Source organism: Schistocerca piceifrons, chromosome 8 (genome assembly GCF_021461385.2).
Source record: "Schistocerca piceifrons isolate TAMUIC-IGC-003096 chromosome 8, iqSchPice1.1, whole genome shotgun sequence".
Lineage (NCBI taxonomy): Eukaryota > Metazoa > Arthropoda > Insecta > Orthoptera > Acrididae > Schistocerca > Schistocerca piceifrons.
This window is the reverse complement of record NC_060145.1, coordinates 201,901,111-201,915,063: the sequence shown is the minus strand read 5'-3', so window position 1 is coordinate 201,915,063 and position 13,953 is coordinate 201,901,111. Positions and strand designations below refer to the sequence as shown.

Here is a 13,953-nt window from a genome sequence, read left to right as displayed (position 1 = left end):
TATTCTGGCTTTGGCTTCCCTCTACAATCCCCCTTCCACCACCTCCCCCCCCCCCACTCCTCCCCTCCTCCCCCCCCCCCCCCGACACACACAAACACATGCATTTATCAAATTGACGACTCGTTGCTTCCTCAGCATGTGTCCTAGTAGCTGACCTCTTCTTTTAGTCAGATTATGCAATAAATTTCTTTTTTCCAGTCCCTTCGAAAGTTCTTCTTAGGCACTCGAACCATCCACGTAATCCTCAGCATTCCTCTCCAGCATCACTGATTCAAAATGTTTTCTCTCTTCTTCCGTCCAAGTTGCACTGCAGACAAGTATATCCAGGAAAACACTCGTAACCTTTACTGTTAATAAATTTCTTTTCTTTTTTAAGAAATTGTTTTCTTGCTATCGCCACTCTGCATTTTTTATCCTCCCTATTTCGGTCATTATCCGCCAGTTTGCTAGCGGAGTAGCAAAACTATCTAATACTTTCGTCACTCATTTCCTTTTCTAATGCCCTCAGTATGACAGATACTTCGACTACATTCTATTACCGCTGTTTTACGTGTGTTGATATGTATCTTACAATCTCTTCCGAAGACGCTGTCCATTCCGTTTAATTGTACTTACAAGTTCTTGGCAGTTTCAGACGGAATCGCAGCGCCATCAGCAAACGGCGAAGCTTTTACTTCTCCTCTCTAAACTAAAATCCCTTTTCAAAACTTCTTGTTGATTTCCTTTACTGTTTGCTCGCGTACAGATGGTTTAACATTGGGGATATGAAACTTCCTGGCAGATTAAAACTGTGAACCGAACCGAGACTCGAACTCAGGACCTTTTCCCTTCGCTGGCAAGTGCTGTACCATCTGAGCTATCCAATCACGACTCACGCCCCGTCCTCACAGCTTTACTTCTGCTAGTACATCGTCTCCTCCTTTCCAAATTTTCCAGAAGTACTCCTACGAACCTTGCAGAACTAGCACTCCTGAAAGAAAGGATACTGCTGTGACATGGCTTAGCCACAGCCTGGGGTATGTTTCCAGAATGAGATTTTCACTCTGCAGCGGAGTGTGCGCTGATATGAAACTTCTGGCAGATTAAAACTGAGTGCCGGACCGAGACTCGAACTCGGGACCTTTGCCTTTCACGGGTAAGTGCAAGTGGTAGAGCACTTACCAGTGAAAGGCAAAGGTCCCTAGTTCGAGTCTCGGTCCGGCACTCAGTTTTAAATTGCCAGGAATTTTCGTATCAGTGTACACTCCGCTGCAGAGTGAAAATCTCGTTCTGGATCGAGGTTACGCTACAACACCGTCTCTCTCCCTTCTCTACAGCAACTTTCTTTTCTTGTCCTTTGAGATTACAGTCTTGTTTCTGTACAAGTTGTAGAAAACAGTTCGATACCTATATTTTATCCACACTACCTTCATTATTTCAAAGAATGTAGTCCAATTAACATTCTCACAAATTTTCTCTAAGACTACAAAAGCTATGAACTTAAGGGTTGTTTGACCTCAACCAGTATTCTAAGATACTGGTGTCACCAGTGTTACATTTCTCCAGAACCCAAACACATGACCTCCAAGGTCAGTTTCTATTAGATTTTCCACTGTTGTGTTACTATAAAGCTGATAGTTCGGTAATATTTACACCTATCAGCTCCTGCCTTTTTCGTTTGAATTATAGATATTACATTCTCCTTCAAGACTGAGGTTATTTCACTTGTTTAATACATCTTCCACAATAGATGAATTAGTTTTGTCATGGCTGGTTCGCCGAAGGATCTCAATAATTCTTAGCGAATGTCGTGTAGTACAGGGGTAATGTTTCGGCATACTTTCTACCAGGCTCACTTGTAGTCGCTTGTACTTTCTTTCGCCTGCTTCATTTTCTGAAGTTTTGTATACTCTTTTTCCTTTAGTTAAATCCAATATATCGTGTGTTATCCCAGGAGCTGTATTGGGCTTTGTCTTTTTTCTTGTTTGATCGTCTGATGTCTTCAGCATTTCATCTCTCAAAGCCACCGCATTTGTCTTCTGTTCCATGTCTTATCCCTCTTTGCGTCACTCGTTGGCTAATGCTCCCTATGAAACTTTCAGTTTAACTAAATCCCATCGCCTTAAGTTCTTACCTTTTTGAAATTAGTTCAGCTTTAATCTGCCGTTCATAATCAATAAATTTTGGGCAGAGCCCACATCGAACCGTGGAAAAGTCTTATAGTTTAAAATATGGTTTCATAAATTGTTGTCTTACCATAATCTGTCAGAAATATTACGGTTGTGAAGGTCTTTTCCAGGTGTATAGGCCTAATCTTCTTTCTTGATTCTAAAAAGAAATGCTTGCAATGATTCAATTATGACCTGTGCGAACTTCTATCAGGAGGTTTTCACTTTCACTTCGTTCCCTCAATCCATGTTCTCCAATATTTTCCCTTCTCTTGATATGCTACCTCAAATTAGTTCTTTATTTGGAGATATTAACCAATATCCATCATGTTCAGAATATCGTGGTTACAATGTACTTATCATTTTGGGCCTGAAAATTTAAAATACTACATGTAGATTAATTAAGCATTACGAGTATTCGTTTTTCTACAGATCAAAAGAACCTAACAATAAATTTCATCAGTTTCACATAAAGGAGTAGAAAATAGCTTACTGAAAATTAAGATACTTAAGCAGTAACAATGAGGCACTATGCCTATAAACACAGACTTCAACGTTTATTTGCGACAAAGAGACTAGTTGAAAGCAGATCAAATACACGTAGGCATCATTATGGTTATGGGATGCCCATGTCCGAGTGATGGAGAACGGATGTTAATCTGCAAGTTCTAGAACTAACACAACTTTTATCAATAATCACGAATCATCAACACATCACTTCTGGAAAAGAATCAGTGACTTCTTGGATTCGCACGGAAACTCTGGAGAAAACTGAAGTGTTTTTCTTTTTCTGGAAGATGATATGAGATTACGTAATGGACTGGGCAAAAACTTTCACTCTTAAATGTACGTGGGTACACTTCAATAAACAACATTTAAAAAACTGTACCAAAACTTTTACCATTGTAAGGAATCCATCCCGAGGGCAACCATCGACCGGCACAAGTGGAGGTCTTGGTCTAATGCAGCTTCATTCTAGCACCTCCTACACGGCCGTTCGCGACTTGTAGCCGCAGCACGGACAACACTATAACCAGTGACCATATGACCTAGACCTAAAAATCGATTACTTTGTCTCTTTATCATTAAACTACTTTCACACCTTGCGGTATTCCTCAAGAAAGATAATTCACGATCGGATTCTAGTTTTGCAAAGACAATACGTCAGTTCCAAGCATTTCTCGCGACGTCAAGGAATATTATTCTCAGTCTCATTTCATGCTGCGGCTCATCTTTTCCTCCTGTACGAGTATTTAGCTAGTGAGATACGGATATAACGCTAGAAACAATGATATTTCAGGTGGCTTTAGAACATTTGAATGTCTTTTCAATTGTCGTGTATTTCTGATATTCTGAGGAGAGAGGTCGAGAATGAGAAGAAGTCCATGTTTATAAGAAATCACCGAAAACTGAGGCAGTTACATGCACCCCACGTCATGAATGTGAACAGGTCACATGTTGTGAATAAACGTAAGTTCGCTGGTGGGGTAGTAAAGCTAACTCATCAACTTAGTGGCGCAATTAAAATGTAGTAGCATGAAAAAAAAAATTTTTTTTTGGACAGTTACTTCTACAATACCGAAAAATGAATGTTATGAAGTTTTTGTAAGCGTTTTATTAAAACACGAACTAATGATAAATTTGGTACTGCTTAAATGGTTCAAATGGCTCTGAGCACTATGGGACTTAACATCTGTGGTCATCAGTCCCCTAGAACTTAGAACTACTTAAACCTAACTAACCTAAGGACATCACACACATCCATGCCCGAGGCAGGATTCGAACCTGCGACCGTAGCAGTCGCGCGGTTCCGGACTGAGCGCCTAGAACCGCGAGACCATCGCGGCCGGCTGGTACTGCTTATTTCAAACAACTTGTTTTTTTTCATGCGTGTGTAGGTATGAAGCCATTCTCAGTGCACCGCGATTGCTGTCTACAACTCCTTTGTAAAGAATGGTAGGTTTGAGGACAGACGCTCGTTACAAAACATGCTTCCTCTGCACCACTCCTTTCCCTGGCCACGTTCACTTCACCCATACCTTAAATCCCAAGTTAAAATCAACCACGTTAAAATTTACACTATAATCACCGTTCGTGAATCACCTGATTGCTGGGCTCATTACTTTAAACTGGTAGAAGTTGGAAGAACACAGGATGTTTACGCCTGCCACTATCGATAATTATAACAACAATAATAATAATAATACTATCAAGACCCTACAGCAACATAGCAGTCATTACCCAGTTCTACTGTCAACAGCTTCATTTATCTGTTGCAAAGTGAAGAATGAAGCCATATCTGATCCATTGCAGAAACCACCTACAACTCGCAAAAAACATTTTCATGAGATATTGAAGCCTATGTGATATACAGGGTGGTCAGAAATAGTCTGGAAAACTTGTGAAAGTGTCGTAGGGTAAACAGTGATGAGAAATTATTGTTAAGAAAAAAATACAAAACGTTGTAGCGTCTTTGAGTTCATTAGCATTGAAGTTAATTATCATTGAAGATAAGCACGCAAATTCAAGCAGCCGGACGGATACGACTAACGTCAGTTGTTCTCATACCGTAGGTTAATAGGACACTAGACTTCTCTGTCTTTGGCTTAGGTTCGATAATTACTGCCGTCCAATCTCGAATGTTTGTACCGGTCTCTTGTTCGTTTCAGGAAACCAAACGAAGAACGCGTTTAGCGGCACAGTCTTTGGCAGGCCGCTTGAATTTGTGCGCGTAACGGCGCCTGATTGACTAACTTCAATGCTAATTAACACGGAACCGGCGCAACGTATCGAATTTTTTTCTTAACAATTGTTTCTCAGCACAACCTACCCGGCAACACACTTACAAGCTTTTCGGACTGTTTCTGACCACCACGTATATGTCTGTGACATGCGAAGTATGTGTGTGGTGGGTGGACTATGTGAATAAGATATTTATCATATTTTCCTCTCACAAGCTGTAACCTTGACAACACAGTGTGACGCATTAATGTTCGTATTTAAAAAAAAAATTGTTAGTAGCTTATGTAACCAATATTTGGAAACTGTAACAACAGTAGTGATCGTTCAAAAATTATTTAATTTCCTGAGCTAAACACAGTCGAGCCGTTTTGTTTTTACGCCAAAAAATTTTATTTTACCCCTCCAGGGCAGTTACTTATATGATGGGAACCACTGGTCTACAGTTTAGTGTAGCTGCATATGTAAGTCTGCATTCAGTTACGAACATCATAGCCGAAGCAAAAAGTACTTGTGAGTGTTCAAAAGTACCTAGATTAAACAGGCTGAGGTAGTCATTGTAACAAACAAGGCGCTTCATAGTGGCCAACGGGAAAGGCAAATGTGTCCTTATAGCAGCAAAACTGTTAAAGATCTTAATATTAACATCGAAATGAATAAAGTTATCGTCACAAAGGCGGAAAAGCGCAGTATGGTCGTTGTTATTAATGACGGAGTTTACATTTGCAAAGTGGAAAAGTTCATTCCAGATAATGATATTTGAGAGGTCAGGAAAAAGTCCTTTGCAGAATTTCAATGACAATTAAAAGCAAGCCGGCCGAAGTGGCCGTGCGGTTAAAGGCGCTGCAGTCTGGAACCGCAAGACCGCTACAGTCGCAGGTTCGAATCCTGCCTCGGGCATGGATGTTTGTGATGTCCTAACTAGTTCTGAGTTCTAGGGGACTAATGACCTCAGCAGTTGAGTCTCATAGTGCTCAGAGCCATTTGAACCATTTGAACCAATTAAAAGCATAAAATCGCTCACGGCAATTTTATTTTTAAAGATGACAAAAATAAGAGAGGAATCACGTCATGAACGTACAATTACGTTAGCTTCGTGCGCAAAGGAAGCTATGTAAGCATGACAGGTCAATGAGACCGACAGTTAACAATCGCCTTAGCCCAAACTATAACCTGCACCAAATGTGTAACACTGTAATCCATTTGTAATAAGTTCATACGGGAGTTATGTTGATTTACACTTCCAAAAAACTGCTACATTGTTAATTTAATTTCTTGTTATAACATTTACAATTGTATATCATCATTGTCTATTATATCAAATACAATGGTTATCATAACGTTGCCGTAGTAAGTACTGCCATAACATTTATCCCTGCATGGCTGCCTCTTAATAATAAATTTTGTCTTCCTTTACCTTGATAAGTACGCCACAAAAAATATATTTGCGCTATATTTTTATAATGAAAAGTTTTTCTTTATTTATATGTTTTATTTATAATTATTTCTCATACAGTGTGTATTACTTATAATGAAATATTAATGCATTGCGAAGTATCTGCCGTAACCTTCTTTCACACTACTTTGTCTTCGTGAGTCGCCATTTTGAGTAAAACATCCGCGTGCCTGAAATATTTTGGTATATGTGTGGTACTCTACACTGTCTACATTTCCAAAGTTAAAATAGTGTCGAAAATTCGTTATAATTTCGCAGTAAGATAATCTTTTTCAGTACTAGCCAGTAGTGTTATAAAATGACGCCGGGCTTTCGATGTATGGAACACAACTCATTTCTTATCTTAGAAAGTTGTTTATGTAGCTTCAGTTTCTTGTTAGATCCAGTGGCAGTGAAGCAGTCATCTTTCCTATTTTTTTCCCCGTACCGCCATTCCAATGAACTTCCGCCACAACGAAAATCAGCACATATCGCATGAACAGTATAAGCTGATTTTAATTTAAAACTAAACAGTGGTCTGAGGATCAGCCCGTCGGTACGAAACCATAACGGCACTATAGGTTATTAACAAATAGGGTTATTGACATTAGATGGCTACTTGGCTAGGTTTGTGTGAGATTTAACGCGTAATTCAGTAGTGATAATGCTGCATTCAGCATACAGTATTTATATTTGGCTGCTATCTTTGGAACGTTCATAAATAAGAACAAATAATTCGTTTGCTGATGCTCTACAACTTCCCTTAACGTTTCAAGAGACACAGGCGAGAATTTTGTATAGAATGATGCCATGATTGGAAAATCAAACAAGAGCGTAGTTGACGTCTTTTTCTCAAAAATAAGTCTTCCTTGGTAAAAAAAAATGTGCGAGTACTCACCGTAATGAAGGGCAAGTCCAATACACGGATGGGTTGTCAAGCTATACGTAACATAAATGAGAAATAACTCTCACACCAACCGAAAGAAAGGCAGCCCTGTCGATGGTGTAGAGGTGGCCGGCAGTGAGCACCAGTCGCTTCTGAGCGCGGCCGATGACCAGCAGCAGAGTGCGTTTGAAGCGGGAGCCCGCGTCCACCCACGAACAGTGGTACGCCGCGTTAGATACTGCTTTAGCCTGTCAACAATACAGCATCTTGTAACGAAACTTTCTGTCACGAATTTTTAATGATGACACTACATATAAATTCACTGACGCGTAACTTTGTTGCAGTCTACATCTGCACCTACTCCGAAGTCCTGTTTCACTTGTTGACAAAGCGAGAGTAGAATTATTCCTTGAATTCTTTTCTTTGAGTTCTAATATTTCTAATATTACAAACATATAAGATTTTATCCCCAAATTGTTCACAGCTTAGATGAACTGATGTAGTAACAGCAGCCTACTCACACTGCTAGTAAAAACATTTCGATCGCAGCCCGTCATGAGACTGGACAACGTCTGGTGGCATTGCAGACACGTGGCGTCGTAAAGAAAGATTGTAAGCGGAGCACAGGCGAACGGTGAATCGTTCTAACGAGGATACGGCCAAAAATGGCGAAATTAACTGATATAAGTGAAGTTGATAAAAGGGACGATTGTTATGGTTCAGCGCCTGGGAGCGTGCAACTCTCAATCAGTGAAGCTGGTCGGCTTTTGGAGCGCTAGTGTCATGAGCATGCATGGAAAGCCACTGAAGGGTGGTGGAAGAGCGAGTAGGCGACAGGGTAATGGGACATCCACGGCTCATCACAGAACATACAGGTCGGAGGCTCTCCCATTCCGTACAGCAGGCGATCTGTGACACATCTGACGATGGATTACAACAATGGTGCAGACACAAGGGTTTTGGAGAACACCGTTCAGCGCACATTGTTGAACAACAGACGGAACTGTTCCCAGGTAGATTCAATGTCAACGTCAGTTACAAATGCAGTGAGCAGGGGATCTTCAAGAAGGTTCCGTGTACCAATGGAAACGTTTCGTATGGTCGGATGAATCACGTTTCTTGTTATGTGTCACGTCGATGGCCGTATTGGGATACCACGTCGTCCAGGTGAATAGCAGGTCAAACATGTGCCGCGCCACAGCTTAGGCCGGTTGCCGGTCGGTGGTGCAGCTGGCCAACGTTATATGTTGACGACCTGGTGCATGGTCACAGGAAACAGTATTCTCGCGACCCATACCTCACCAGCAGCGAAATCAGAGTATGGAGAGCTATTGGATGGGACTGATTTGGTAATCATTGAAGGAAGGTTGAATGCTCTATTGCATGTGATAATAATGGTACGTCCCTTTGGCACAACCTTATGACCAGTGTACCGAATGGCCTATTCTAACAAGGCAGTGCAAGACGGCAGTTCACACCACAAACTCTTTCTGGAATGTACGGAGCTTTGATTGGCCTGAAAGATCCCCTAATTTGTCATCCGCAGGGAAAGTCTGCTTCGTGTCAGTCTCCAACCAGCACATTTACTGACACACCACTGGTTCCAGGTACGGCAGGAAATTTAGAGGTTATTTGCTTCCGAGTCACAACTAATACAACGTATTCGTGCCAGTGGTTAATACACGTCATCAGTTCCAAATGGGATGAAATTTTAATCGTTTAATTCCCATAATATGATGAACATCGCCTCGAAGTTTGATTAATATCGATCTGCTGCGTTATGGTTTAATGCTTCTCGTGTCGTCGGTGTATTATTTGCATTTGATATGCATACCTAGCAGTGTCACTCTATCATTGCGTTATTTCACATTGATGTGTACCGTCCTGTTCGGATATTGTACTGAAAAGTTGGTTCCAAAAGTGTAATAGATAATAAGTGTAATGAACAATAGCGATCCCACGAAAATTCCTGTCTTACAACAAGTAGTCTGGATCGCCACCGACGAAGGTATTTCACTCCGCACTTCACTACTGCACAGCTACATGGTGCCGCATCTCAACGCCATGTCGCTCCAGCAGCCACCACGCACATCGCACAAGCAACCATCATAGATGACACTCCAGCAGAGGACTGGTGTTGCTCCAATGGAGATGGTGCTAGTGTTACCATCGTGGCGAGCGTCACTACGGACTTCGTACTCTCATACGAATCAGACTATGTTTATGTTGAATTTCAGCTTGTGTATGTGTGTGTGTGTGTGTGTGTGTGTGTGTGTGAGAGAGAGAGAGAGAGAGAGCTAATGAAATAGTGGTAAACGACGGGAGATTCATCACTGTTATTTCCGTGCAACCTTGCAACGAAGAACACAATAATTTTACCCATGCAACGGTATGCCTCTGCGTTCCTAGTATAAAATGTCTAGCTCATATCCACCTCCTACAACAGCAGCACAACAGATGTGGATGTGTATGCAGCTTCTTTCGTTATTCCCCTTACCCAGAACCCACCTGCTCAGTCATGTTGTCAGCTGCCCAGCAGTAAATGAAGACCTGTCCACACGGCACTGGAAGGAAGGCCACACACTTCAGAACTGTCGCGAAGTCTTGGCTCTGCAAATGAGAATACATTGAAAAGATTCAGTGAAAGTATCTGCCTTTTATAAACTAACAGTACCCATATAATTAGCCCACCCGGCTAGCCGCGCGGTCTGATGCGCTGTTTCCCGAGCGAGAAGGCGTGCCGGTCCTCGACACGAATCTACCCGGCAGATTAGTGTCGAGGTCTGGTATGCTGGCCAGCCTGTAGATGGTTTTGAAGGCGGTTTTCCATTTACCTCGGCAAATGCGGGCTGGTTCCCCTTATTCCCCCTCAGTTACACTATGTCGGCAATTGCTGCAGAAACACTGTCTCCACGTATGAGTACACCATAATTACTCTACCATGCAAACATTTGGGGTTACACTTGTCTGGTATGAGATGTTCCCGAGGGGGTCAACTGGGGGCCGAACTGCACAATAACCCTGGGTTCCGTGTGGGGCGGCGGTGGGGTGAGTGGACTGCTGTAACCTGTTGTGGGGTTGTGAACCTCTGAAGGCTACGGCAAGGACGAAGTCTCTCCGTCGTTTCTAGGTCCCTGGTTCAATATACACACACACCCATATAATTAATGCAGTTTCTGCACAACATCTTCCAGCTTTAATTAACAGAAGACTTTCGATATATGTGTATCATAGGAAACTGAAAAATTGGTTAAACACAGCACTACACTGCGTTTCAACGCTCAAAATAGTATGTAACATGTGGACTCGTCCAAATGTCGCTAATGTTCTTTCAACTTTGATGCAGAAGTTTCACTGGGAAGCCCTTACGCATCCTCCATACAGTACCAATTTCTACCTTGCAATTTCCATATTTCTGGTGCCCTGAAGAAAGACATTCGTGGCCGTCGATTTTCTTCAGACGAATAAGTGGAAGCCTGGGTCCAGTCATGGTTCCGTAGGCAACAGCAAACAATTTTCCATGAGGGTTTTGACCATCTTGCCTCACAGTGGATAAATATATCAACAGTTATGGTGATTATTTTTGAAATAATTCTTCCATCTTTCTCATTTTAATTTGACTGCCACTTATGCAGTAACGTGATTTGTTTGATAAGGAGGATATATTGTATTATTCCGATTAGTCACGGTTACGAAACAGTCATCACAGTTCATAAGCTGTTTTGATAAGTGCAAAAATAAATAATAACAAAGTAGAAACAAGCAGTTGCGATCAAACATCGAAGTAACATTTCTTTTAAAAAACACTGTCTGACAAAAAAAGTGAAGCACCCAGAAGGGGGAACGGAAACGAAATGAAAAATCAGGGTTTAACACGATATGTGATTTCAGTGATTTCAAAATCGTGTCAAATTTATAAATAATTATGTCGTAAAAGCCTACTTAACAGTATGACATTGCACCCACTCCGTCACATATGGTTTAGAATCCGGCCTACGGATGTTGCAACTGGGCCTTGATATCCTGGTTACTTGTAGACGGAGTGAGTTGCCATTCGAGCTGGTTACACACACGTTCCGAAGCAGTCACATATGGGGATGTTGCTGTCCACAGGAGTAGCTTAACTTCACCCAGACTGTTCATTGAGACGCGTGCCTTGCGTGGACGAGCGTTGTCCTACTGAAAAATGACACTGTTGCTTGAGAGGAAACACATGAGTCCGCAGGATGTCCGTGACGTGCCCTTCTGGCATCCCTCAAAAACTCGTGTGACCCCAAGTTACATCCGATGGCTCCCTGTACCGTGAAGCCAGGAGCAACATCATTGTGCCTCTCCAATAAACTAAAAGAGTGGGACCTCTGTCCTGGTCGCTGCCATACTTGCCGACGATGGTTGTCCAGTGTAGTGCGGAACGAGGATTAAACGCTAGAAACAATCCGACTCCATTCATCAGCAGGCCATGATTCCCGCTAACGGCACCAAGCCAAGCGCAACCGAGAAACAATCCGACTCCACTCATCAGCAGGCCATGATTCCCGCTAACGGCACCAAGCCAAGCGCAAGCGAGTCTATACATAACTAAATCTAAGGTGGAGAGGGGAGAAAAGGAAAGGGAGGGGATCACTGCTGTCACTTGCATTGAAACATTACGCACAATCAGTGGCAACGAATGAAAACGTGTACCGGAGCAGGATTCGAACCCGAGATTTCCTGTTTAGTAGGCAGGTGCGTTAACCACTTCATCATGCTGGACACAGCGTTGTCATAACTACGCGAACTATCTTGGCTCGCCTCAGGGCCAATTCACACTCCCATCGAGCGCCACCTATCTGCAGCCCCTGTCCATTTGCTCCATGTTGGCTACTCTGAGATTCTCAAGGGAAGTGTGTGCGTATGCACTGAAGAAGGTAGATCCATTGCCCAGCTAGGTGAATTAATTAAATGTATGGATGCGAGTCGGTTATTATGTTACTGGCGTCCTGCACAAGGGACCGTAATTCTCGTGTCCGACTTTGCTTGTCTCCAACCATCGGTGCGGGATACACAGAATGTTGCCGTAAGTCCGTTAATTGCTTTCGGATGGGGCACGCACATGTGAAAGGGTCACGATGGGCTTGGAGAGCAATATTGTGGTCTTTCCTTGAGTTGGTCCAACCATCGGTGCGGGATACACAGAATGTTGCCGTAAGCCCGTTAATTGCTTTCGGATGGCACATGCAGATGTGAAAGGGACACGATGGGCTTGGAGAGCAATACTGTCATATTCCCTTGAGTTGGACAGATGTTATCGACCAGAACCGTCACGTCTACTATACCTGCCCTCACGTTTCCATATAGTTCAACATCGGGAAACTGTCACTGCTGACTAATCCACATACTTTGGGTATGGTAAACCAGGCATACATTGACTGCCATTGCTATTTGATCACTTATACACCAAATGTCTTACAGCTCTCTGATACCTCCCAGTAGGATGATTAGTACATACTGTTTGGGGTCAAACTTCTATCAATATACGCTAGATGATGCCATGCAGTGCCAATTTTCTTACGCTACAGTTGACGAACCTATTGCGACTTGTAACTGTATACGAAAAAGTGTGTTACAATCTGGTTGTGCAAAATCCACCGATATTAGGCCTATTTAACTGCAAACTTATCGGTGTTTTCAGCTACATCATGTATGTTACTCGATTAATTCTCAAAAGAGAGCAGTGATTGTTTTTTGTTCATGTATGTGTGTATCTGGCAGCATAATGCAACTTCTGTTGTCAAGTGCAAAATTTCTCTGTTTCGGGTTTACTTGGAGTGTTGGTCATTCTTACCCCCAAAATTACATATACACAGTTTATTAAATAGTTTTAGAAAGTGACTATCAACAGCGGTCAAGGATTGTATAAAATGCATGTTTGACCAATAGTCGCTTTTATTTTAAACCCAAATATCAACCGGTTTCAGTCATGGGTCAGTTCCGTTGATACGGTTAAAATAGTTTAAGCCACAACATTACATTCGACATTAATTAAATAATGTACAGAGCAGGTCATGATTATGAATATACGGCAGAGGACGTTCAGAAGCAAACATTCTAATAACACGTGTACACAGAGCCAGAGCTCTATGTACACGCCTTGTTATCAGTATGTTTGCTTCTAAACGTCCTGTGTCGTATGCACACATTCGTGGCAAGCTCTATGTAAGTAATGACAAATGTAATGTTGTCGCTTAAACCATTTTAACCTCTATCCGTGAAGATGGTCCAAGATAGAAACCGGTCGATATTTGAGTTTAAAATAAAAGCTGCTGACGCTAAACATGAATTTTATACTTTATTAAATAGTGTTGATGCCAATGATAGCGTGCAGCTAAGGAACACAAACATAACCATCTATATACAGACGAAGGCTCATTTGTAACTGTTAAGGAAAGTAAACGTCAATCATAGATTGCTCACATCTCAAGCTGTTGTGGTTCAGGCAGTGATTCAGATGTGACATATAATTTCAAATAAGTCCGAAAATAATGAATGCAGTTTGTTTTGTCCCAAGTGCCAGATAATGACTCCAGCTGCACCGATCGTTTTGAAACAAGGATTTAGGTTAAAGATGGATAAAAATGGAGGTATTATGCTCAACTAAATTTGCAGCTGTGAGTGTAGTACTCCATCGTAGTAACTTTCATTACATTTATAATTTTGATTGTGGAACACACTGTATGATTAATGTACCATAATATCTTTGTTCTTTC

General features: G+C 41.9%; 1 protein-coding gene across 1 annotated transcript in view; it reads right to left on the bottom strand.

Moving 5' to 3' along the window:
• Window positions 1-7,260: 7,260 nt before the first annotated feature.
• Window positions 7,261-13,953, bottom strand: part of LOC124712180 — a 39,881-nt gene continuing 33,188 nt past the window's right edge. The window contains exons 3-4 of the mRNA XM_047242475.1: window positions 9,716-9,817; window positions 7,261-7,455 (exon numbers count right to left, since the gene is read on the bottom strand). Coding sequence (XP_047098431.1) covers window positions 7,261-7,455; window positions 9,716-9,817 — 297 coding nt within the window. The remainder of the gene's footprint in view (window positions 7,456-9,715; window positions 9,818-13,953) is intronic.